At 38.4% G+C, this 27,066-nt stretch overlaps 1 protein-coding gene across 2 annotated transcripts in view; it reads left to right on the top strand.

Moving 5' to 3' along the window:
• Nucleotides 1-2,240: 2,240 nt before the first annotated feature.
• LOC104612622 (histone acetyltransferase HAC1-like) overlaps nt 2,241-27,066 on the top strand; it is a 66,028-nt gene continuing 41,202 nt past the window's right edge. For both annotated transcript variants that reach the window (XM_010280109.3, XM_088892616.1), the window contains exons 1-4: nt 2,241-2,730; nt 3,020-3,102; nt 9,018-9,466; nt 12,328-12,436. In XM_010280109.3, coding sequence (XP_010278411.1) covers nt 9,273-9,466; nt 12,328-12,436 — 303 coding nt within the window. In that variant the 5' untranslated portion in view covers nt 2,241-2,730; nt 3,020-3,102; nt 9,018-9,272. The remainder of the gene's footprint in view (nt 2,731-3,019; nt 3,103-9,017; nt 9,467-12,327; nt 12,437-27,066) is intronic.

The raw sequence follows: 27,066 nt of genomic DNA, 5'->3' as shown, positions 1-27,066 counted from the left end.
ATACAAATAGTAAAATTTAGCAAGTTTTTTATCTAGCAACTATTAAAAGTTAAGAAATTAATAAAAATTAGTACTAATTGCTACTTAGGGATGACCGTTTTATAAAAAAATTGTGTAATTAATATTAATAGGATAATTAAAATTAATAATAAAAAGTAAAAAATTATGAAAAATACTAAAATAGCAATTTATAAAAAGTAGCATAGGTTTTTATCTATTTTCTCCTTTATTTTTGTATTTTCTTGTTTTCTTTTGTTTTAAAAAAATAGAATAATAATTATTGTCATTAACAAAGTTGTGTATCATTGGAATTTAAAGTTGCACACTATTACCAAGATATTATAATAATTAAATAGAGAGAGGTTATATTATAAAAGAGAGACAATTAAGAGAGAGAGAGAGTATTAATGTGAGAGAGAAAGAAAGAATGAGACAAAGCATTTATATTATTAAAGAGAGAGAATGGGGGATGTAAGGACGTTTGGGTATTTTAGGCCCCCCTTAAGGACTAAAGAATTCATTATACAAAACCTTAACATTAATAAAGTAATAAAATATTTTTAAATTAATAATAAGATAATAATAAAATAATAATAGCAAACAGATATATTAATTTATAAATATAATAATAATAATGTATAAATAAAATATTAATGCAATAGATTTTGGGGTAGGAAATATAATTTTAATTATAATAATATTAATAACTAAATAATAAAATAAAAATATTAATACTTAAATGATATTAAGTATAAATAAAATATTAATATAAAATATTCATTATAAATATTAAGATATTAATTATTAAAGACTAATAAAATAAAAATAAAAATACTAATAAAATAATAAAAATATTAATAAAATTGTTAGTTGATTTCAATTCCAACTCCAAATGAATTAGACAACAACAATCGGAATCCAATAATTATGTATACATATATATTATGTTTAACTATATAAAGTTTATAATTGATGAATTTAATATTTTATATTTATATACATTTATTCTTTAAAAATAATTGGTTTTTAAAAACTCTTAATTTTTTTATCATTTTAAACACAATAAGATGGTTATTAAATGCAAAGATGATCCAAAACCCAATGTAATAATCAGATGCGAATGCGGATCTAAATTTCATAATTGAATGCAGATGCTGATGTAGTTGGATATGATCTAAATCCAAACCATTTTTAGTCTTATTGTTTACATTGTGTGGGGTTGGTGTTCTTTTGAGCTAGACCTAGCTCAAAAGAAAGGGTTGCTTGAGCCTAAAAATTTGTTGGTTTATTTAGCCGGGTTTAGGTTATGTTATAAATGATGATTCCTAAGTAGGAGTCTTAAGGCATTTATGATTAGGTCATTATTAGTTTTAATATTTTGATTAAAATTTATAGTTTTTATATGGAGTGCAGATAGTTTATTTTATTATTTTTAATATTTTTTAATTATTATTATTATTTTATGAACTATTAGTTTTTATTAACTTCTAAATTTTTAATAGTTGCTAGTTAAAAACTTGCTAAAATTTAATTTTATTTATTAGGTTTTGAATTACAATTTTGTGACAATTAACCAATTAATAAGATTCGAATGTGAATAAGGATGACAATGTTTCCATCCCATCGATTACTCAGCTTCCTCAACCGGATGAGGCTGGGGATGGATATTGCCTTGGCAAGGATGGGGATTGATAACGATACCTAACAGAGGATGGAGACGAAGATGGGAATGAGAATTTGTTTCACAATCTTAAACCTTGGGCTTGGACTTAGATTAATTTAATTATGACTAAAAAAGTTAATCTATAGATTAATTTAATTATAACATTTAATGATTAATAAAGTAAAATAAATAAAATAAAACACTAATGGATAATATGAAAAAATAATTATTTATTGAATAATTAGTAATAATTTATTATTTTTATTAAAAATTATTAATATAATTAATCTAAATTATTAAATTATTTTATAACAAATTACTAAAATTATTAATATAATTATCAGTTTCCATTATTTCACTTTTCCTTAATAAATCAATATATATATATACCCAGCCCGGCTCGAGGGTATGCGCAAGCCGTGCTCGTTCTGACATCGTGCCGGTCCGACCCGTTTTATACCAATACTTACCATAAAGGTAAATCATGTAGCAAAGGTTCCTGTTTCACCCGACTATGATTTATGAATTGCTTCCATAGTCCCTACGTTTCTTATCACCGTTTACCGTCGTCTCCCATTTCTCCACAGATACTCGCTCTTGCCCAAAAATCCCAAACAAACCGTGAGTCCGTGAGAGAGATGGATAAGAAAGACGGACAAATAAAAGTATTTTATTTTCCCATTCTCTCTAATTTCTAATAAGGACGAAATTTCAAACGGCATGGTCACCTCCCTTGTCCCAACCGCTGCACGCCCAATTGATTTTGTATTTGTTTCCTGTTTTCGTCTTTCAAAAATTTGAATAGCTGAGACAGAATCCTATTTCTTTTTTTTTTTAATTGTAATTAATAAGATCAAAGTTCCTCCAGCGAGCGTTAGCAATTAGCATTCTTCCTGATTATCTCCGTGCGTGCGAATTTGCTTGTGGCTTCCCCACTCTTCCTAGTTCCTACGTCCCATCGATAAGAATAAGACATCCAACTTATTTTACTGCAATCCCAGTTCCGATCGTGGTCATCGAGCTCCGTCCTCAGCTCGTCTGCGTGCTTGCTTCTCCGGCCGACCCAGGTTCGTTCTTCCTTTGCCACCTATCTCTCCTAGGGTTTCTGATTCGCTGCAATAGAACTTAGGGTTTGTTAGGGTTTCGACCCTGTTTTCAGTTTAATACCCGGCCCTGGAGCGTTGTCTATTCTCCTTGAAGTCCATGCGACTACTTGGGGAATCTCGTAGATTCATCCTGATCCTATCGCATAATGTTATGACCCAAAGTTTTGATCCCTACCTGTTCTATTGTTTTGTAACTATCATATTTAACTTCACTTTCTTAATTTATATTTATTCCTTCATCCAATTGTAGTGGTAGTGGTGCATAGGCGAAGTGGAAAACCAAAGTCAATTGTTGTAACGACGGGGAGAATTATAGTGCTTCTTGTGTCACAGGTAATCCTGTTACCTGTAATTATCTATGGTTGCTTAGTTTCTGTTTAACAAATATATACAGACGTATATAGTATTCACTTCTGGTTGCAGTTCAATTTAGTGATGTTCTTGTTAAACTTGAGATTCATGGTTGTTCTTGATGTAATTCGCACTACATGTGTTCATTAGATAACCTCTTTACCCAGGATCTCTCTCTCTCTCTCTCTCTCTCTCTCCATATATCCATTACAAGTAGTTGAAATAGAAGAGATAGTAGAAAGAAAGGCGCAATATGAAGGTGAAAGGGCATCAAAAGAAGCATAATTATAAATGGGATAGGCAATAGAAGATGGCTGGTTACATTGCCTATTACCCTTACAATTGGAGATTCTGATTGTGCTGGTCTCAGGAGATACCTTCTTATGCATAGAAAAAAACCTGCAAGGGCTTTGATGGGACTCTAGAGTTGCAAGAAGGAATAGGAAACAGAAATGAGGAGTCTGATCTTTGTTAGCACTCTCCCCTTGAAGAAGGTCAAGGAGGTGGAAAGAATGACTCAGACTTAACGAATGTAACATCCTTGGAAATATATTTCGTACTTGTGTAAGAATCAAGGCACTTATACCCCCTTTAGATGGATGAGTAGCCAAGGAAGATACAACAAATAGCATTGGGATCAAACTTTTCACCAACTAGGGTTGACATTATAATTTTCAAAGTGCCAAGGCAAGGCTAGATGATGCTTTTTTTTTGAATTAAAATTGCGAATCATAGGGCAATTCTTCTTTTTTTTTGATCAATAGCAAAGGCAATAATACTATTAAAAAAGATATTATGTACAATAGAAGAGAATGAAAGGGGAAGGGATGGATTCTCTTAGCCCCTCCCCGAATGAATTACATCACAGCCCAAAATAAACTGTTCCTTCCCACCCCTTGTTTAGCAAGTATATCAGAAAAAGCATTTGCATCTTTCTTGACCCACTTACAAGTTACCTCTATCCTTGTAACCAATTGACAGCTTTCCCCTTCTCATATATGTAGAACCACCATCCAACCTCCTCTTCTTTCTGGAGCCAACTTATAACAAGCTTTGAATCTCCCTCAATGTATAAACCATTTAAAACATAGGAAATCGACAATCATGAAAAAAAAATGGAAGAAAGAAAAGAATTTTTATCCAATATGTGTTGATTATATATGTTTTAAATTAAGGAGAGTTTTGTCCAATATGTATTGATTGGACAAAGAGTTTTTCCTTGCTTAGTACAAGATACCTGAGCGATTGAGCGAGGCAGTCCTCCATGGGCACCTTATCACCTAGGCATCACCTTTTTTTTGGTAACAAATAAAAAAGAAAATTTATTAGGGAATAAGGAAGAGGAACACAAGAAGGTGATAAGACGCCATTAACAATTACCATGGTACCACCTCAACCCACAGCAGGAAAGATAAGCAAAACCACAAAAAAAAAAAAAAAACTCAACACATCACAAAAACAAAATCACTACAGACCACAACACCAAAAAAACCAACAATACAGCAAAAAAGCCAAGTCTCCAACATAACTCATCTCACAATTTATTAACTACATGACTGCTTCAAGCTCTTGAGCAGCAATTTCTTTTCTTCTCTTACATCCCTTCTTTATTTTCTTCACCTTCTTGGTAGGCCAACACCAAATAAACCCTCTTTTAATCTTGCATTTGGAATATTCTCAAGCATCTGTGAGTCTTTTGATCTTGCATTGATCTTTTTTTTTTTTTTTTATATAATTCTAGGGCTGCATTCTTCTCATAAATTGATAAAAAGCCTACTTACCAGCCCCAATGCCAACAGTCTCTGCTACTTCATTAGATACCGAATTACCTCGATCTTTTTTCTCCTTATTATCACTTCATCAACAACTCCTCCAGCACTCTTATTCATAGGCATCCTATATTTCTCTTTCAGTTACTTTGCTCACTTCCACCTCTGTATTCAGCACTTTTTCTAAATCAATTACTCTTTCAATAACATGAATCCCATCCACCTGGACCTTGTCATTGCTTAAATCATTTGAGTCACTATCTTCATCATCTCCATCTTTGTCCATTTCAACAATGCTATTTTCTTGGAAAGGTCTAGTTCGTTATTTCCTTTTTCTTCTATACACCCTTAGCATAAAGCACCCAAGGTTGAATCCCCGACCCTAATTTTCAATTGGGCCTGTCGTCTGTTATAATTGAATCACTCCCTCATCCCTCATCCCTCATCCCATTATGTTTTAAAATAAGTGTGGTTTATCACAATTTAGGACCTCACTTGGCGTACCACAATATCCAAAGTTAGAATATGCATTTGCTCCCCCTACCATCCGATCCACAGAAAATACTAGGCAGTTTGGAATCAAATCCTCTTCTTTCCCTATCCCTTTGACTTGACAACTATGACTTACATCATGGACAAAACACACATGCAAAGACCTTTAAGGGTAGAAGAATCATAGGATCATTAGGACACAATAACTGATGTGGGACTTCAACTGCAAAATTTGGGTAGGCAACCTATTAATAAGATACACAACAGTCTTATGTTCAAAAACAAAGAAAAAAAGTTACACAACAGTCTTGAGAATAGCTTTCCAAAGAGGATAGGAATATTCATATGGGACAACAAGATGTGAACAACCTCCATGACATGCCCATTTTTTTCTTTCAGCATCACTATTTTGCTGAGGGGTATGTGGGCAAGAGCTTCGATGGATTACTCCTCACTCTTCAAGGAAAAGTTGCAAGTTTTTTTTTATAAAGTATTCTTGAGCATTGCCAGATGTAAGCACTTTGACTCTCCCCTCAAATAGTGCCTCTATCATGGTTTAAAAGTTAACAATTTCAGGAACTTCTCTACTCTTCATTAAATATATCCAGGTGTATCTGAAGAAATCATCAGTAAATAAAACGAAATATTTGTATCTCCCCGTGCAAGCAATGGAAAGAAGGTCCTCATACATCAGTGTGCACTAGATGGAAAGGAAAACTTAATTCTTTTATTACAAAGAAAATATTTCATTCTATAATGCTTTGACAGATGACACACTTCTCACTGTAGATCATGGGTTGATGTTGACTGGGATATATTAGGAAACAAAAGTTGACTCAAAAGAAATATGACCAAGATGAACAATGCTACAATTTTAATTGACTCAGCTGACTGGTAACGTTGACACTACAAGACTTAGAATCATACACAACTTGAGTTGAAAATTGATCCAGAAGGTAAACTCCATTGACTTTTTATGCACTTCCAATTGTCATCCCCAAACTTGGGTCTTGGAAAAACATTTAGAAGGGAAAAAGGTTACACAACAATTCTGCGTTTTGATAATGGAACTTATAAAAAAAGATTAGTGTGAAGCTGGGCAACATGAGGAATAGAAATTAGAGCTCTCCTTGCAAACCTAACTGGTTCATGCTTTAAAATTGCCAATTTGCTGATGTTGCATTAAGAAGTTATAGAAAACAAAAATAAAAATAAAACAAAGAAGAGAGAGAAGGAGCTCGATCTCCTCTCTTTCCTGTCATCGGTCAAACCAGAGAAGATGGAGCCCCAGAGAAGAGAAAACTAGGGGATAAAGGGATATTTGAGTTCCAAACAAGAGAAAAAAGTCCAGAGAGAAAAGAGAGAAAGAGCTCCTCCCTGTTCACCCTTTTCACCCAACACCTTCTCGTTGAGAGACTGTTATTGCTGCAAACCCCTCTATGACACCATTGCTACACAGACAGCACCATCACCACAATCCAACCATTGGCAAAGACCACAAGCTTGTTCTTTGGAATGAAGAGAGAACCAAGTCCATATAATGACCTTGGTTTCCTATTTGGGGCGTTGCAGTTCTTTAGAAAGAAGGAATTGCTTACCTCATGGGAACCAAATGATCCTTTCAGCTGTCTTAGTGTGATCTTCATTGGGAACCAGCTCAGGGGAAAGACCCTTTGGAGATTCTTCTTCAAGTAGTGTAGATAATATGGACATGAGAGGACGTCTTGTGAGACCGTCAAGAAGGTATTTCTCTCCCTCCTGGTATCCTGGTTGAGCACCCATTCCTTTTGGGTCAACTTTGGTGGATTCCATCTTCAGAACCAATTCCAATGATCCCAATTACAGAGCTACAGATTTGAAAGAGGTCCGGATCTAGAAACAACAGGCTTCCCTGTAAGGAGGGGCCCTTTATTTCGAAATAGCCAAGGTGTAGAGGACCATATGAACTGATGTAATTAGATATTTTAGCTTTTCCTGAAGATTAGATTTCCTTAGAATCTGATCCTAAGTGTGTTCAGTTTTCTTGTTTGGGTAAGGATGGCCCGTCAAAAAACATGTTTAAGCCATAGGCAGGCTTCCTTTCTCCTTCTATTTTCTTTTCTCTGTGTCTCTCTGCCTTTGGTTTGGTTGGTGACGGGGAAGAAAGGAGACTTGAGCTCCTTCTCTTTGCCTTTGGTTTGGTTGGTGACGGGGAAGAAAGGAGACTTGAGCTCCTTCTCTTTGTCCTTTGCTTTATTTTTATTTTCTATAAATTTTTAATGCAATGCCAGCAAATTGGCAATTTTAAAGTTGTTAAAAGCATGAATTGGTTAGTTTCTCAACGTCAAATTGGCAGAAAGGAGGTTCAAGTATAACTTAGTTTTCCCCAAACATCAGGACATGTTTTTGGAGAGGTTAAAATTCAGGGGAGGTTTAAGTATTTGTCAAAAACATTCGGGGGGATTAAGTAATTTATCCCCAAGATTTTGTATGAAAATGACATTCATCTTGTACATTAGCTGTTTGTTAAGTCTAATGGGTAGCTAGGTAAATAGAAAATATTGATTCTTTTTCCAAATTGAAATTGGTGAAAGAATAAACTCAGAAAATGAATTAACTCCTATGAAGTTGTTTCATTTTTACATTGATATGTTTATCATTCTTTATGTTCCAGAATTTCTGTATGGACTTTTTTCTATCACTGTACATTTTCATTCAGACTAAAAAATGCCGTTACTCAATGTTGGTCCCCGCTGTCTTGAAGTCTTGGGAGGGGTAAACTGGGTAAGGTCCTAACCTTTGGCATTTCTTTGCACAAAGTTGCTGTCCTCAGACTTGAACCCATGTTCTCATGTGTGCCAGCCTGAGATTTTACCATTAAACCAAGTAATGGCCCCTACATTTTCATCTAGACTAACAGATAATAAATCTATTATGAAATGCATGTTTTACATCACATAAATCCCTTCTACTTTGATTTGTCATATATTCTTGTCTTATTACATTAGTTTTTTTTTTTGATCAGCAAGGAATTTAGAATTATATTAAATTATGAAGCTGGTTGGTTGATACAAGGAAAGGGTATATTCACCCAAAATAACAATCCAGTCCCAACAAAGTTACAATTACAATAGTGCCCAAAACAATTGTTGTCTATATACCCCTTTTTTGCTAAAGTATTGTCCATCCCAATTGCTATCCTTCTAACTCAATTGAAAGATATTGTCCAGCTCCTGCTTGGTGCTTTCTATTTCCCCGAAGTCGTGCCTATAGATCTATGGAACAAGCTGCTTACTGCTGGCCTAAGAAATGATCATCTTTGAATCTCCCTCTACTTCCAATTGCTGAAAATTTAATTGCTTGACAATTCGTAATCCTTGTAGTAATGCCATCAGCTCAGCCTTTAGTGAATCTCCCAGCCCCAAGGGCCAAGGGTCCTGAAAACATAGCCAAAACTTTCCCTGTACAATCTTTAAATACTTCTCCAATACATGCTGCATCAATTTTTTGTATTATTTTCTTGTTAACTCTTGCTTCTTTATTTTTTTCTTATTTGAGCAATTTGTGTTTTTAAACTGATCTTCAATTCTGTGTTGAGTAAATGCTTTGATATCTTATGCCCTTATTCTTGAGCCCTTTGCCATATGTTCCTTTCAGGTTCCAATTTCCAGATTATTTTCAAATTCAAGTATCTCTATGTACCTCAGATTGTGAGTTAATGAAGACATCAGCAGATGATTTTTGGTGATAAAAAATGGGGCTACTGTTGTTGTCATTTTGGCCTCAGTTCTTTTGTTTTGGGCTACTCTACTCTGGCAGTTCTAACTTTGGGTGGTCTTGGAGATCCCAATGGTGGAACTGTAAAATTCTAGGTGCTGACACACTTGGTATTTAGAGGTCTACAGAGTAAATATGCATGTGCAGGCTCCAATGTCGGGACAGGTCTCAGGGCAGGTACCTAGTCAAGCCGGTTCCCAGTTGCCTGCCCTATCCCAGCAGAATGGAAATTCTCTGCCTTCTCAATTACAAAATCTAGGTGGTCTTCATAGTTCTTTAATTATGGATCATGAGTTTCGTGAGGTGCGCAAACAGATGCTAGAAAGAATGTAAGATTTCGGTTCCTAACATTAAAATTTGAGGGTTTTACTTATTGATGATATTTTCTTTATTGAAATGCTTCTTTAGAACATATTTAACTGCATTGGTATCAAGAGTGTGCACAAGCGTGACTATGTATGACTTTTGCAGACATGTGGTAACCTAAACAGGGTCACTCCTGCAATCTTAAGTGGTAGCCCAAACATTGTCCATTTGTGCAGGTTGAATGCTAAGTATTTCTTTTATGAGCAAATGGATAATTATGTTAATAAAGAGGAGCATAATGTAAAATAATAATTGAAAAGAGAACAAAAGAATTTTGAGAAAAAGTGTTCCTTTTTCATAAGCAAGAAGGTATTTGATTCATGGTTTAAAATGCCTAAATATTTCCTAATATTTTCATGAAATGTTTCCATTTCCATGGTACTGTTATGAGATATTATTGGAGCATATCTCAATACATTCACCAGTTCTTTAATATATATATACACACACACACCCCTCAACAAATTTTAGTTTGTTAATTATATCAATGTAAGACTTTTAATTTACATGTGCATGTACGTAGGCATTATTCAGATAATTTGTTTTGATATGATTCTTTTGTTTTAAGTTCATTATTTTTTTTTTCAAGTTTATAATGATATTTACCTTTTTATTTTCCTTTATGAAATATTTTTAGTTATACATAATAAAACATAGTTGATGTTTTAAGATTTGACTCTTAGGAAAGGATAAGTAATATAATAGCATAAGTTGCATGCTCATACATCTGTCTGATATCCGAGGGTCCACAACGAAATAATGAGAGTTGTTGGGCCTTGTCCAACTCTTTAGCCATCAGTCAGTCTATGTCTCAGGTGAGGTTGAGCCAGAAGGAAGAGATATTTCAGCGAGAAAAATCAGAGATGGGAAGGTGGATTCTAAAGTTGCTGAGTGTCTCTATAGTTGGAAAAAGAATTTCCCAAAGGAGAAGACATGATTAGAGAAGTTGATGGTAAAAGGAAGGAAATATCAAAGGAAGAAAAATGGGAGGGAAGAGAGAACAGTTTGGGGAAGAAAATACATGGAGAAAGGGGAGCGAGGGGCAACTTCCAAAAAGGGTCAGAGTTGGTAGATGCTGATCTCAAGGGTGGTAGTGAAGCAGTAGATAAAATGTTGGAAAAAATGAAAAGGAAGGAAAGTCATTGTCAAGAGTTACAGAAGAAAACAAAAATATAGAACTAGACCTCTACGAGATAATGAAGAGTTAGGCGATGAGGATGGTGCAACTTTGGCTACAGAGGAGGAAGAGATAGTTATAGATGAGGCTCACGAAGTTGAGAGAGTAGTGGATATGGAATTGGTGCTGAACAAAGAGGTGAAAATTAGTAAAACCTTGAGTTCTGGTGTAGACCCATTCCACCCAAAGTAAGAGTGTTTGTGTTGGGAAGTAGTGCATGGGAAGATTAATACTTTGAATATGTTACAAAAGAGAATGCCTAATTCTTGTCTCTCTCCTAACTGCTGTATCTTATGTAAATCCAATACTGACAGTTGCCATCACTTACTGATCTCTTGTCCCTTTGTTATGGAGATTTGGCTTCGGTTTTTCTCTTTGATTGGGTGTAGGTGGACTTCATCATCAGAGGTCAACATGCTTTTCGATCCTTCCATGTTTATGCTGAGGGGATGAACAATGTGGAGATGTGTTAGAGCTGCCTTGGTGTAGACTATCTAGGAAGAGAGGAATGCTAGAATATTCTTAGAAAAAGAGAGGAGCAAAGAAGCTGTTAGGGATTGTATAATGGTCAGGGTGATCCATTGGATAAAGACTGTGGAATTGTTCTCCCAATTCTCCTTTGATGATGTTTGGAGGAACTGGGAAGCAATTGCCAAAAGTTCCTCTAGAAAGGAAAGTGTGGAGATGCATTGGATACCTCCAATGGAAGGCTTTGTGAAACTGAACTTTGACGGGAGCAGTCAAGGTAATCCAGGCCCATCTGGTATAGGAGGGGTATTGAGAGACTCAAAAGGTAAAATTGTAGCTTTATTCTCAGGCCCCGTGGGCTTGGGTGACTCTCTCAAAGCAGAGTTGCTTGCAGCAGTACAAGGAGTGCAGGTTGCAAATGGATTACAGTCTCAACTAAGATGACCTCAAGTCCCTTATTGAATCCTCCCCCTCATGGCTTCATCAAGCTGAATTTCGATGGTAGCAGTTTGGGAAATCCAGGGTGTTCTGGCATTGGGGGCGTTCTAAGGAATGAACAAGGCAATATAATAACCATGTTTTCTGGTCCAATTGGAATGGGAGACTCCCTTAGGGCTGAGGTAATGTTGGCCTTGGAAGGGATTAAAAGAGCTAGGGACCTGAGTATCTGTATTGGTCATAGAAGGAGATTCTGAGATAGTAGTGGACTGGTCGAAGGAGGACAAGATCGGTCTCTGGAACTACAGCAATGAGAAGAGAAAGTTTAAGTGCCTAACAAAGGACATTGATATAAAATGTATTTGGGTAAAGAGAACTAGAGAAGTACCAATTCCTTTGCTGATGGACTAGCTAGGCAAGGGGAGCATAGGGATTCTATTTTCTGGGCTCATTTGTAAATGTTTTCTCTTTCTTTTGAATGTTTTTCTGCTCCCTTGGGGAGTTAAGATAGTTTATCTCCCCTCCATGTATTTTAATCTCTTATATTAATGAAACGTTCATGTTATTGATAAAAAAAAAATTCTCTCGCCTACTTGCTCCACTCTCCTCTCCATCCTAGAGCTTCTTAGACATCCAATTTTATCTACTTCTCAAAGTAAAACATTATGCCATGTATGATTGAAATGCCACCTTATGTGTTTCTTATTGATTAACCTTTTTTTATTTGTTTGTTTCTTCCAGCTACCATCTTCTCCTGCGGCAAGCACAAGCAAATCAAGAAATGCAGCCAAAGATACCAGGTATTGCAAGACGCTTGGAAGAGCTTCTTTGCAGGGACGCTGCTTCAAAGGTATGTGTTACTTGTGTTCAAGTTTCTTGACTTTGACAGATCAAGATTGTTGTGCAATGGTTATGTTATGTTATTCTTGGTTTCTAGGATCTTAAAAGTTGCTTTGATTGGAAAAGCAAGGGAACCAAACAAAATAGCTTTACTGTTAAGTGGCAAGTAAACAGGGGTGTTTTTGTCATTCTACTTTGTTTTGTTTTTTGCTTTTCTATCTGTTCTAATGTTGCATTGGAAATGAACATGGGAGTTGGAAGCTGATGCATGTCCAAGAGTCTGACTGACTTGGCAAGTGAGAAACATGAACTTGTGGAAAAGTCTATGGAAAAGGATATACAAGGAAAATAGTTCTTTTTTTTTTTAATTTTAACATTATATACCTGTAAAAGGGGTTGAAAATATTGCCGTTGGTACCAAGTAACATTTGATACAAAAAAGTATTCATCTTGCACATCAACTGTTCATTTATGTCAAATAAACTAGGAGATAATATGGGTGCAGAGATTGAATGGTTGACAAGGAGCATGGTTATAGAGACACAATTGATGCAGAGATTGGCAAATGGGTTATCCGATGTTTTATCTATGCAAGGGGTTAACAGGAATCAATTGTATTGGGCTTGCTTATAATAGTTGTAATGATATTGAGGTGGGGTAGTAGTCAGTACCCTTCCTAAGGGCTGTATGTAATTTTCCACATTTATGATGTTCATTAATAAAATGCTTCATTTACTTATCCAAAAAACTAGGAGATAAAAAGGAAATTTTACATAGAAGTGTCCCAGACACATCATCCATTTAGTATAGTCCATGCAACACTGACCTGTCCCAACTTATATGGAGACAGATTAGTTTTTTTATGTGGTAATAATGCACTCCAATTTATGGTGGTCAACTCCAAGTTATGTTTGCAGATCCAGTTGCTAACTCCTTTCCTGGTGCGGAAAATGATCCTTGTGCAGTGGGAAAGAAAGGAAGAGAGAGGGAAGTGGTTCTGGAGGAGGAAGAAATTATGGGGACGGTCTTAGAAAACTTGGCAGTGTTTGTAGAGTTGGATGAACAAAGCGATAAGAGAGAAGTGGGGCCTGGAAACCAACAAAAGACATTGAAGTGGGGAAAGATTACCTGAAGCCAAGGATCAAGATTTCGATATGATATGCCCCGTATTGGGCATATTGTATCATATCTTTTGGTTCCCAATACACCTGTTTACAGGTGTTTTCAGAAACTTTTTTTTTAAATAATATATATAATTATATTTAAAGCTGAAATTTAAAATCAAAAGAAAATAAAAAAGGGGGGAGTATCGTTAAAAGTACCAATACACCTATGCTGATACATGGAGGTGTATCGATACTTTGTGCTTGAAGCAAGGTAGTGAAGAAGCAGATTATTACCTTTCTAAAAAAGACATAATAGTTCTAAAAAAGAATCAATTAAGAAGTTTGGGATGAGGAAGATGACGGGCAGGGCACGACGTTTGATCCTGAGGACTAGCCAATATATGAAGGGGGGGGGGTTCTCAGTCTTTCCTTTTGTTAGTTTTGTGTCTTTGTAAGCCTTGCTGTATGGGGGGGGGGGTCTCAGTCTTTCTTTGGTTAGTCTTGTGTCATTGTAAGCCTTGCTGTTGTTGGCAGTGGGTTCGGGTGTTATCTTAACACCCCTGTTAGTGCTGTAATCTGCTTTTTATTTTATGACTAAATTTTTTCTTTTATTCTTCAAAAAAAAAAAAGAAAAACAAAGAAAAAGCAGGATGAATGAAGTTGAGAAACTGGCCTGTGGGGTGTCATGATAAAAGCGAGAGTAGGAAGAGAGAGAAGAGGAGAGGCAAGCTGTAGTCTGGGGGATAAGGTTAGGGGTCTTAAAAGATTATAATGAAGATCCTCTGTTGGAATGTGAGTGGTTTAGGGAATGATAAAAAAGAAGAATGATAAGAAATGTTTAAGGAAGGAGAGACTGGATATTTTAATGTTACAAGACACAATGCTCTTTGAACTAGATAGAAGATGGATAAGGAGTATTTGGAGTAGCAGAGGGTTGAGCTGGGGAAGTGTGGAGAAATGGGGAAGTGGATTGTCAAGAGGAATTGATTGGTCAATTCTCAGTCTCGATAAAAGAAACGAATGTGGGTAATGGAAGGGAATGGGTCAATTATCTAAAAAAATGGAAGGGAATGCGTCTTAACAAATGTGTATGGCCCTAACTCATATCGAGAAAAGGACCTCTCTTGGGAAGAATTAAGTGCAATTAGGGGTTTATGGGAGGGACGTTGGTGTTTGGTGGTGATTTTAATGTAATAAGATACACAAATGAAACAAATAACCCAAGCCGAGTCATAACCACTAGTGTGAGAAGGTTCAATGAGGTGATTGAGTCCTTAGAGTTGAAGGAAGTCCCTATACTACAAGCCTCCTTTACCTAGTCAAATTTCAGGAAGTCTCAGTGTGCTCTAAGTTGGATAGGTTCCTTTTCACTATAGATTGGGAGGGGTTGTGGGGAAATTTAGTTGTGAATGCATTCCCAGGGTAACCTTTGATCATTTCCCTTGTGCCTAAATAAGGAAACCTTCCTTGGGGCCCATACACCCTTTAGATTTGAAAACATGTGGTTGGAAGTCCCTAAGTTCAAGGAAAAGATAAAAGAGTGGTGGAGGGAAAGTGGAATTAATGTGAGGAAAAAGGGGGTGAGATTCATTGGAAAACTAAAAAGGTTGAAAAAAGGTTAAAAGATTGGAACAAGCAAGAATTTGGGAGATTAGAAGACTCATAAAACAGAATTCTAAAGAGGATATTTTTTGAAGATAAATAAAAAGATATTTTATTGCTAAAACGAAAAAAACAATACAACATAGTTAAGCGACAAGATGTCACCCCCTCCTGGTTACAGCAATGAAAGCTACAAAACAAAAAAGAAACACCATTTCAGAAGCAAGTCAAATCTCAGTACTCCTTTCAAGACTTCAGAGTAGACCAAAATTTAGCTCCAAAGTCTTTTTTCTGCAGTCCTTGAAACTCTGGAAGCAATAGCACCCAGCCAAAAACTGTTGAACTAATAGCAGCTACCAACTCTTCCATTCTTTTCTCTTTCTCCTTAAAGCTCCCTCTGTTTCTTTCCTTCCATATTTCCCAGCAAACAGCAAAAGGAATGCAAGTCCAAGGATCTTGATTTTAACTCCACCTTGAATTCTTTGCCAGCTGCTGAAAATCTCAGTTGGATCAGCCAAAGGACTCCTGCCCACCTTGAATAACTTGAAAAATAGGATTTAGGAATGTTAGTCAGAAGGAAAGAATAGAAAGGTGGAGTCTAAAAGTGCACCTAGAAGAGTTGTTGAGGAAAGAAGAAATTTATTGGAGACAAAAATCTTGGTGTAAGTGGCTCTTGGAAGGAGATGGTAGCACAAAAGTCTCTCACTCCCTAGAAAATAGAAGAAGAAAGAACCTGATTTCTAGTGTGGAGGAGGACATCATTGAGGTCTTTGTGGATCATTTTAAATCAATTTTTGCCACAATAGGAGAAGGGAACCTTGATGAGTAGGATTTGGTCTGGGACTGAGTGCCTGAAACCCAAGCAGCTCTTTTAGAGAGGAGTTTCAGTGAGGAAGAGGTCCATGACATAGTGTTTTCTATGTAGAGATCTAAAGCTTCGGGCCTTGATGGTTTCTCTATGGATTTTTATTAGGATTTTTGGGAGATTATAAAAGATGACCTGATGGATGTCTTTGTTGAGTTTCATCATAACGGGGAAATATCACTGGGAGCAAATGCTGCAAGAAGCTAAAGCTCCAAAGGATTTTTGACCTATAAGTCTCATAGGGAGTCTCTATAAGATTTTTCTTTTTTTTTTTGAGAAAAAGAGTTAAACTTTATAAAAGAGAGAAAAGAGAGTACACGAGATGATGTACAAAGGCTAGTCACACACAGGTTACAAAGGCATTATACTATTACTACAGAGTTTAAATTCCTGAGAATCCAGATTAAAGATGCATTCAAGGAGTATAACAGATCTCTAGCCTCATCTGGGTAGTGAGCCAGTCTCCAAGGTCCTCTTGTTTTCTGTGGCAATGACAAGGGAGAGGGCTAAGTCAAGGGGGAAAACTCTACTAGAACACGGTGGCCCAAGCAGTCATGTAGGGTGTTTCATGTTTGGGAAGAATGAAACAACCACATTTTTAATAACAAAGCTAGAACCTTGGAAGACCTAAGCTCTCATATCTCTCACTTATGCAATTTGTGGATGCTGGATTTCAAGATGTACAAAGACCTCTCTCTAAACATGCTTTAGCAGAACCTGGTGGAGCTGCTGTTCTCTTCACCTAGTTCTATGAGAACTACTAACCTTCCCTAGTCAAGGGAAGAGGAGGAGGTGACCTTGTACTTTGATGGAAGTGCTCTAGGGAACCCAGGTCTAGCTGGTTGTGGTGGTGCGTTTATGAGGAGGGATGGTAGTCCTTTGTGGTTCTTTAGTGGACCATTAGGGACTGCAGACTCTACAACAGCTGAAGTCGTAGCAGTGTTAAATACTTAAATGGCCTCCGTATTGCAAGAAGACTTAGGCCTGACCAACCTGATTGTCAAAGGTGATTCTCTATAAGATTATTACCAAGTCTTGGCAAGAAGATGGGAAACCATTTTGCCAATTGTCACCACTTAGAACCAAGGAGCTTTTGTAGAAGAGAGATAAATTGTGGATCAAATCCTAGTGGCAAATGTGTGTCTGGCAAAGAAAAGGAAGCTAGGAGGGGAGGCCTTAATCTATAAACTAGATTTAGAAAAGTCTTATGACATGATGGATTGGTCTTTCCTTTTGGGCTTATTGGAAAAGATTGGGTTGGGAGAGAGATGGAGAATGTGGATCAAAGGGTGTATTAACTCAGTACACTTTTTGATGTTGATAAATGGAGTGTCTAGGGACTTCATCCCGGCTAAAAGAGGTTCGAGGCATGATGACCCCATTTCCCCTTTCCTTTTCACTATTGCTGTGAATTTATTAAGTAGATTGATCGTCAAGGCTGATTTAGGCAATTTGATTAAGGGCTGGAAGGTTGGAAGAAATGAAATGACCAACTCACTTGTAGTTTGCAGATGATATAATCATTTTTTGTAAGGATTGTGATGAGGCTAGAATGATGAATCTAAAAGTTTTAGTGCACAATTTTCAGAGGATCTTGAGTTTGAAGGTGAATTGGGGGAAAAGTTGTGGCAGGTATCAACATGAGAGAGGGCAGCAACAATTAATGGCAGGATACTCGGTTGTGATTTGTGAAGGTAAAATATGGCCCCTAGTGTACCTTGGCATGCCTTCGGGGCTGGGGGGTTATCCAAGAACAAAAGGCTTATAGCAACTTGTTATAGAAAGATTTGTGTAAAAAGTTGGCCATGCGGAACAGGAACTATGTATCTTTGGAGGTAGAATCACCTTGATCAATCTACCTTACCCAACCTGCCCATTTCCTTCCTTTCTACCTTTAGACTAGGTAAAGTGGCTAGGAGCTTAGAAAATAGTGTGAGAGATTTCTTGTGCAGAGTGATGAGAAAGAAAGACCATTTGATAAAATGGGAACAAGCCAATAGAGAGGATTGGGTATTGGTAATTTGGTTAAGAGGAATATAACTCTACTAGGTAAGTGGCTTTGGAGATTTCCCTAGAAGGTGATAGGTTGTGGCACAGGGTCATTGGAAGTATTCATGGATTGTTGGAATGCAAAATGTGCGCCTCACACTTTATCGTGTTCCCCTTGGAAAGTGTTAGAGTACACAAAACAGGGGTATTTTGGTCATTTGGGTTTATCTATTTGAGAGTGAAAGGTCTGTTTTATTCAAGTTTAAGTTATGTGTCCCATCACTTATGAGGTACAATATGGTCTTTCTTGTAACTATGTTATTTGAGATAAATACAAGTGGATCGACTAGAGAGAGGACTGGTTTTCCTCTACTGGCCGAACCCTTCTTCTTCTTCTTCTTCTTCTTCTTCTTCTCTACTGTAACCTAGAACTAAATAAGGTTTTCACATGGTATCAGAGCGCATGTAACAAGTTCAGATCTGCTCGTCTTGCTCTTTTATTCTGGTTTACCCAATTTTTTTTTATCACCTCCTCTCTAGGGTTTTGCAGATTTCTCAAGAACCACTGGGAGATTAAGGGAAAGGTTGGAAAGGAGTTCTCGTTTTTCTCTGTAGGAGGCCTTCATGCCTCCGGTTTGTGGTGCAGTGGCTGTTTGTGGTGATTGGTAGGAAGCTCTCTATTCGATGGTGTGAAGAGAGCAGGTTCGGGTGAACAGTGTTCAGCTGAGTACAAGTTGGTTCTGCAGAGTGCAGTGTAAGTGTTTGGTTTAATGGCTGAGTGATTTCAGCCCTTGTATTTGGTGTGTGAATGGTTCTGCAGTGTGCAGTATAGGTGTTTGATTTAATGACAGTGATTTCAGCTCTTGTATTTGGTGTGTGAGTGGATCTGCAGTGTGCAGTACATGTGTTTGATTTAATGACCGAGTGATTTCAGCTTTTGTATTTGATGTGTAATGTGTATTTGAAGAAGTTGGTGGTACTGAAAGTGAGATAAATTTTGTGGAAGTGCGTAAGGTTGTGCTGAATATTTGAAGGTGAAAGTGATTTCTTTTTGAGGTAAGGTGACTTAGTTAAAATGGCATCGATTGGAGATGGGAATGACAATAAAACAAGCATTGTGATTTCTCCAGATTACCTAAATGTTCAAATGACATCTATTAAGTTGAATGGTGAGAATTATGTGCCGTGGGCAAAATCTGTGGAGGTGTTTTTAAAGGCCAAGAAAAAAGTAAAACATGTGAGAGAGGAGAAACCCTCCTCTGATTCTCTAGGGTTTAGTGACTGGGAACAGGAAGATGCACAAAAAATGACATGGCTGTGGAATAGCATGGAACCAAAAATTAGCATAAACTTTATGTTCCTAGATACAAATAAAGAAATCTGGGATCATGCTAAGAAACTGTATTCCGGGCAAGACAATACAACTAGGGTGTATCAATTATACCAAGAGTACTTTAATCTGAAGCAAGGCAGTCAAGCTTGGAGGAATACTATGCAAGTCTGAGGAATATCCGAAATGAGCTCAATGTGTATCATCCTCTGACACAGGATGTTCAGATTCAACAACAACAGCGTGAGCAACTTGATGTGACAAGGTTTTTGGTGGGTTTGAAGGCTGAATGAGTTTGTCCGAGCACAAATACTGGGGGGGTCTGCTCTTCCCTCACTTGAAGAAGTTTTTGCCTGTCTTAGGAGGACATCTATTGAGTCAATAGACCATTCTTCTCTCTCATACATATCTGGTTTTGTGGTGATTAGAGGGGGAGACCGTGGAAATAGAGGTGGTGGTGGTGGTCGTGGACTTCTAGGTAAGCGTGGTGGTCCCATGTTTAACTGTGCTGGTGGCCGGAGTGGAGGTCGGGACTCAGGGGGAGGTCGTGGTAAAGGAAGAAGTAATGCCCCTAGGAAGTATACATACTGTGGATTAGAGGGGCAAACGATTAATTTCTGCTGCTATGATTTACATGGTCTACCCAACACTTAGGCTAACCATGCTGTGATAAATGGTAGTGGTACAACTACTGAAAGTCAACAAATTGACCCGATCCCCTCCACATCTACTGGTGTTTCTGGGATTGTCTTGGGGCAGAGTAGATTATATTTGTGACAAGCTGGGACTATATGACATACACTCTCCAGCTTGAGGGGGAGTGTTAGAGTACACAAAACAGGGGTATTTTGGTTATTTGGGTTTATGTATTTGAGAGTGAAAGGTCTGTTTTATTTAAGTTTAAGTTATGTATGAGGGACAATATGGTCTTTCTTGTAACTATGTTATTTGAGATAAATACAAGTGGGTCGACTAGAGAGAGGACTGATTTTCCTCTACTGGCCGAATCCTTCTTCTTCTTCTCCTCCTCTTCTTCTTCTTCTTCTTCTTCTTCTTCTTCTTTTTCTTCTTCTTCGTCTTCTTCTCTACTGTAACCTTGGAATAAATAAGGTTTTCACAGAAAGCAATCGTTGAGGTATTACTTTCTTTTCTTAATTTGATTCACTTTGTTGTGGGTGGGGGAATGGAGTCTTATTTTGGACCTTTGGATTGGTGACCTACCACTGAAATTGCTGTTTTCTGTTCTGTAATCTTTGTCCAACTATAAGTTTGAATTGGTCTCTAAATTTGGATTACCCACTCCACTTGGATTAAACTAGGATTTTGGGTTTAGGAGGGGTTTGAGGAATAATGAATCTCACTCACTTTGTTCTTATACTAGGAAAATTGGAATGTGTATTTTTTGGATCAAAATTCTTTTGATGATTGGATTTGGTCTCCTTTCACTGAGGGTCTCTTCTCTTGTGCTTCCTTTTTTAATCTTCTAATCCAATCAGAACCTTTGGCGGTAAATTTCCCGGTGAAGGAAAGTTGGTGTAAATCCACCCCTCCTAAAGTACAAGGTTGGGAAGTGTTCCTTGGGAAGCTTAATACCTATGAGTTGCTACAGAAAAAAGGGCCTACCAAATGTCTCTCTCCTCATGTGGTATTTTTTGCAAGGCTAGTTGTGAGACTGTTCCTCATTTATTAATCTCCTGTCCCTTTGTGTCTTGCCTCCGGGAATCTTTTTGTTCTCTCTTTTGTTGCAGATGGGTCTCACCACAAGATGTGGTAAGCTTGTTTAATTCTGATTTCTTGAGGAAACAAAAAAATGAGGTAGGATTATGTGGAGGACAATTAGAGTAGTTTTGGTTTGGATAGCCTGGGATGAAAGGAACCAAAAGATATTTAGTGGAAAAAGTAGATTCAAGGAGGAGTTGATTTCAGAATTGTGCACTGGGTGTAAACTTGGAGCTTTGTTGGGAATTTTCTACCAATGACATAATAAGGTCTTGGGCTGAAGTGGCACATTGACAGGTTAAGAATGGACTGGAATCCTCCAGACACCGATAAAGTGAAATTAAATTTTGATGGTAGCTCTATGGGCAACCTGGGAGGGGCTGGCATTGGTGGAGTTTTTAGAAATCACCAAGGAGTAGTGGTGGCTTTCTATTCAGGATCAATTGGCATTTCTAACTCAGTTGAGGCTGAAGTATTGTCCCTATTACAAGGTTTGTGACTAGCAGATCAACTGGGTGTTAGGGTTTTGGAGATTGAATGTGACTCACAACTAGTGATTTGCTGGTCCAAGCAAGTCACATTGGCAACATAGATCTATAGACATGCCTTAGGGGAAATTGACATTCTATCAAAGAGATTTAATGCTTCGTTCATTTGGGTGAGAAGAACTGCAAAGGGGTAGGAAGATGCATTAGCTAAACAGGGGGTGGACATATCTATTTTATTCTGGGCCAAAGTGTTTGTTTTGGAGCAGCTACAGTAATCCGAACCAGTGAAGAAGGAAGAAGAAGATGAGGAAGAAGACAAGAGAAAGAGAGAATATGAGGGTTTAGTCGAAACTGATTAGTCACCCATTCAGTCGACCCCCTTATGTTTATTAGGTTCTAATTATACTTACAAAGACTAAACTGCCCACACTTAAGTGTGGGGTAGAGTGCTCTAATAAAACAGCCACATAAGCAAGGTACTTAACTGACATGAGATTACTAAACTACCCCTATTCGACTCACACTAACACTCCCCCTCAAGCTGGAGAATATATGTCATATAATCCCAGCTTGTTACATAGATGGTTCACTTTCCCTGAGTTTAGAGCTTTTGTAAACAAATCTTCCCATTGATCATTCGAGCCCACATGTTCTGTGTTTATCTCTCCAGCAAGGACCTTTTCTCTCACAAAGTGGCAATCAACCTCTATGTGCTTTGTTCTCTCATGAAATACAGGATTGGATGAGATATGGAGTGCAGCTTGGTTGTCACAATACAGTCTCATAGGTTTATCCATGTGAAACCCAATTTCTTGTAGAAGATTCCTCAACCACACTAACTCACAGGTAGTATGTGCCATGGCCCTATACTCAGCTTCAGCACTACTTCTGGCCTCAACCGTCGGCTTTTTACTCTTCCACGTCACAAGATTTCCTCCAAGAAATGTGCAATAGCCCGTAGTAGATCTTCTATCATTCACTGAGCCTGTCCAGTCTGCATTTGTATACCCCACTACTTCAAGTTTTCCTCCTGGTTTATACAATAGTCCATGGCCTGGGGCTCCTTTCAGATACCTCACAATTCTAAGAATTGCATCCCAGTGAGGTATACGAGGGACTTGCATGAATTAGCTCACCACACTGACTGCAAAGGATATGTCGGGTCTCGTGATAGTCAGATAGTTCAGCTTCCCCACTAGTCGTCTATACCTTCCTGGATCTTCAAATACTTCTCCTGTATCACTACTCAACTTAACATTTGGTTCCATAGGGGTCTCAGTCGGTTTTGCATTTAACAATCCTGTTTCTTTCAATAGATCAAGAACATATTTTCTTTGGCACAGATTTACACCTTGTTTTGACCTGGCAACCTCTATTCCCAAGAAATATTTCAATGTTCCAAGATCTTTTGTTTGAAAATGATTTTGCAGAAATACCTTTAATTTTCCAATCCCCAATTTATCACTGCCAGTATTGACAATATCATCCACATAGACCACTAATAGAATCTTCCCAGCTTCTGAGTCATAGCTGAACACTGAGTTATCTACCTGGCACTGCTTCATTCCAAAACTCTTCACCACTTCATTGAACTTCCCAAACCAAGCACGCGGCGATTGTTTCAGCCCATAAATTGCCTTCTTCAATCTGCATACCTTACCATCCTCCCCCTGAGCAACAAACCCAGGTGGTTGCTCCATATATACCTCCTCCACAAGATCACCATGGAGAAAGACATTCTTTATATCAAGCTGAAACAGAGGCCAATCATACATAACTGCCAGGGAAATTAGTACACGAACAGAACCAATCTTAGCCACCGGAGAGAATGTCTCCATGTAGTCCACTCCATACAATTGTGAGTAACCTTTAGCAACAAGTCTAGCCTTCAGACGCTCCACACTACCATCTGGCAAGTATTTCACAGTATACACTCATTTACATTCCACAACATGCTTACCAGGTGGGAGAGTAGTAAGTTCCCACGTTTGAGTATGTTGAAGAGTAGAAAGTTCCTCCTCCATTGCCCGCCGCCAATCAGGTGAACTGAGAGCTTCTTGAACATTGTTAGGTATGGAAATAGAGGATAAAAGGGAAACAAACTGGCGATGTGATGTAGAAAGACGAGATAATGAAACAAAATTGGAAATAGGATGGAGGGTAGAACTGCGTTTACCTTTCCGTAAGGCAATGGGTAGGTCAAGGTCTAAAGGTTCAACAATAGGAGCCATGAGAGGATCCGCAGATGAGGTAGAAGCTGGAGGAGTGGCCGGTGTCGTTCGACGTGTATACACTTGCCGGATTGGTGGACGTTCAGTGGTGATCTGCACGGGATAAGGTGATGAGTCTACTCCAACAACAACATCTGGAACTGGATCACTGATAGGGAGAGGAAGAGGAAGTGCGGGTGGAGACGAAGGCGCTTCAGGACTTGAAAAGAAGGGGACTGACTCAAAAAGGTGACATCAGGGCAGACATAGCACTTCCGGGTAATGGGATTATAACACTTGTACCCTTTTTGAGTCCGTGAGTAGCCAAGGACGACACATTTAATTGAGCATGCATCTAGCTTGTCTATTCCAGGGCTCAGATTGTGGACAAAGCACACACAACCAAAGACACGAGGAATTAATGGGAATGGAGATAAAGTGGGAAACAAGATAGAGAAGGGGGACCGACCATAAAGGATGAAGGAGGGCATCCGACTAGTGAGAAAACATGCAGTGAGTACAGCATCACTCCAAAAACGTTTAGGAACATTCATGTGGTGAAGAATAGACCGAGCAGTTTCAAGAAGCTGATGGTTCTTTCGTTCAGCTACCCCATTTTGTTGAGGGGTGTATGCACATGATGTCTGATGAATAATGCCATGCTGTTCTAAATACTGTTGAAATGAAGTAATATAGTATTCACGACCATTACTGAACGGAGAATTTTGATTGGAACACCAAATTGTGTGCGTATTTCAGCATGGAATTTTTGAAAAATGGAAAACAATTCACTTCTTTCTTTCATTAAGTAAATCCATGTCATTCTTGAACAATCATCAATAAAGGAGACAAAATACTTGTACCCATTATAAGACTATTTTGATTGGACCCCAAACATCTGAATGAACCAAAGAAAAATGACTCAACATACGACTCTCAACTCTTGGACTGAAGGACACACGACGATGTTTCCCAAACTGACATGACTCACATTGCAAAACTGACAAATGACTCAATGACGGGACCAAAATCTTGAGAGCCTTAAGAGATGGATGTCCCAGTCGGCAATGCCATTGTAGAGGAGTAAGTGAAGTCTGAAGAGCAATTGAAGATCCACCACCGTCAAGATAATACAGTCCACCAGCTTCATGCCCCCCACCAATCTTCTTCCCCGTCTTGAGATCCTGAAAAACACAAGTGGAAGGAAAGAAGGTAACAGAACAGTTAAGAGCTTTGGTTATTTTACTAACAGACATAAGATTGAATGGAAACTTAGGGACATATAAAATAGATGATAAGGGCACAGAAGCCATGTCAACATTACCAACACCACATATGGGAGATGAGGACCCATTGGCAAGTGTAACAGTTTGTGATGTGGGGGTTTCAGAAAGAGAAGAGAACACACCTGGAGTCCCGGTCATATGATCTGAGGCTCTAGAGTCAATAATCTAGGGAGAGGTTTTAGATGACATGCAAGCAATACCTGATTGGGCAAGTGTGGCAGTGGTATGATGTGAAGTAGTTTGAAGGAACCGTTCATACTCATCACGAGGTATGCTCACCATTTCCCTCCCAGAGGTAGATGCAGATGTGGGAGGAGTTTGGTCTGCCGGTTTACTGTCACTGATATCAACCTCACCTGCTACAGCATAATTAGCCCATTTAGAGGGAGGGCCATGTAGATCATAACAGAAATTCACTGTGTGTCCCTCTCCACCACAATGAGTACATTTCCTTGTAGAGTTATTCTTCCCTCTTCCACGGCCTCCCCCTGAGTCACGACCACCCCGACTAATCATGGAACTGCCACGGCCCCCTCGGGGAGCATGACCTCCCCCTCTTGTACTATGTCCAACCCCTCGAGCTGTCACAAGTGCTGATCTATCAGACTGTGTGGAGTTCTCTGCCTGTCCCAAAGAAATTCTACGAAGCCTTGAGAATACTTCCTCAAGTGTAGGAAGAGTAGAGCCCCCCAATATTTGGGCTCTAACTGGTTCATATTCCGACTTCAGCCCCACTAAAAATCTTGTAACATCTAGTTGCTCCCTTTGCTATTGCTGAACTTTAATATCTGGAGTAAGGGGGTGATAGACATTGAGTTCATTCCTTATATTCTTCATGCTGGCATAGTACACTTCTAGAGTTTTGGTTCCTTGTTGTAAATCAAAATACTCTTGATAAAGCTGATACACTCTTGTTGTGTTATCTTGTCCAGAACATAGCTTCTTAGCATGCTCCCATATATCCTTAGCCTTATCAAGGAACATGAAGTTGGCACTAATTTTGGGTTCCATACTATTCCACAACCAAGTCATGATTTGAGCATCTTCTTGCTCCCAATCATCAAACCCTGGAGAGTCCTCCGATGGCTTTTCATCTCTTACATGCTTTACTTTCTTCTTTGCCTTGAGAAACACTTCCACTGATTTAGCCCATGGAACATAGTTCTCCCCATTCAGCTTAATTGAGGTCATTTGTACCCCTAGGTAGTCGGAGGAAATTACCACATTAGGTTTCTGATCATTGTAGCCATCTCCTATTGCTGCCATTGTACTCTTTTTCAGTTGCCTCTAACCTTACTTCTCAGCTACAAGCTGATTGATGTTGTTCACAGTTTGATACTTCAGCACCTATTGCAGCCCCTAAACACAACAGTAGGAGCACACACTTGTTCTTCTTCACACTACTGCTGACTTCACACACCTACGACCCACATAAGCATCACAAGCACCACAACACAACAGTAGGCCCTCTTACAACCACACAATAAAAAAAAATTGTGCATCACAAGCACCACAACACAGTCAAACTGCTACACCCAGTTCATATTTGTTTAACACACTTAAGAGGGCATTACACGACCACAAGGAGATTGGCAAGGTCACTGCATTCCACCTTACACCACTCGGCCACCTATAGCAGCCCTAACACCACTCAACAACTCACAGCAGCCCTACACCATTCGGCTACTGCACACACAGCCCTTCTTAGGGCAACAATGAACCTAGTTCTCTAGGTTCTAATCAGTACTAACTGATTCTTGAAGGGTTCCTACCCAGAAATACCAGCAACACAAAAGGACTAAATAACCAATCTTCCTTTGAGAGTATCAGCCAACCATTCACTGCTGAAATCACCTTCCTTGATGAAGAAAACTGTGCGCAGCAGAGAGCAACGAACTATGATGTCTCAGACCTAGGGCGAACCAGCTCTCTCCATTAACTAACCAGAAACGAAGAAGAGGGTGTCACGAACACAGTTGAGATGCTTTGCAAGCGGAAGCAGGTCAAAAACCTCGCTCTGATACCATGTTTTGGAGCAGCTACAG

The sequence above is a fragment of the Nelumbo nucifera genome, chromosome 8, assembly GCF_055504915.1.
Source record: "Nelumbo nucifera cultivar China Antique chromosome 8, China Antique-T2T, whole genome shotgun sequence".
Taxonomy (NCBI): domain Eukaryota; kingdom Viridiplantae; phylum Streptophyta; class Magnoliopsida; order Proteales; family Nelumbonaceae; genus Nelumbo; species Nelumbo nucifera.
The sequence above is the reverse complement of the archived record's forward strand: the minus strand, read 5'-3'. Positions and strand labels throughout refer to the sequence as shown.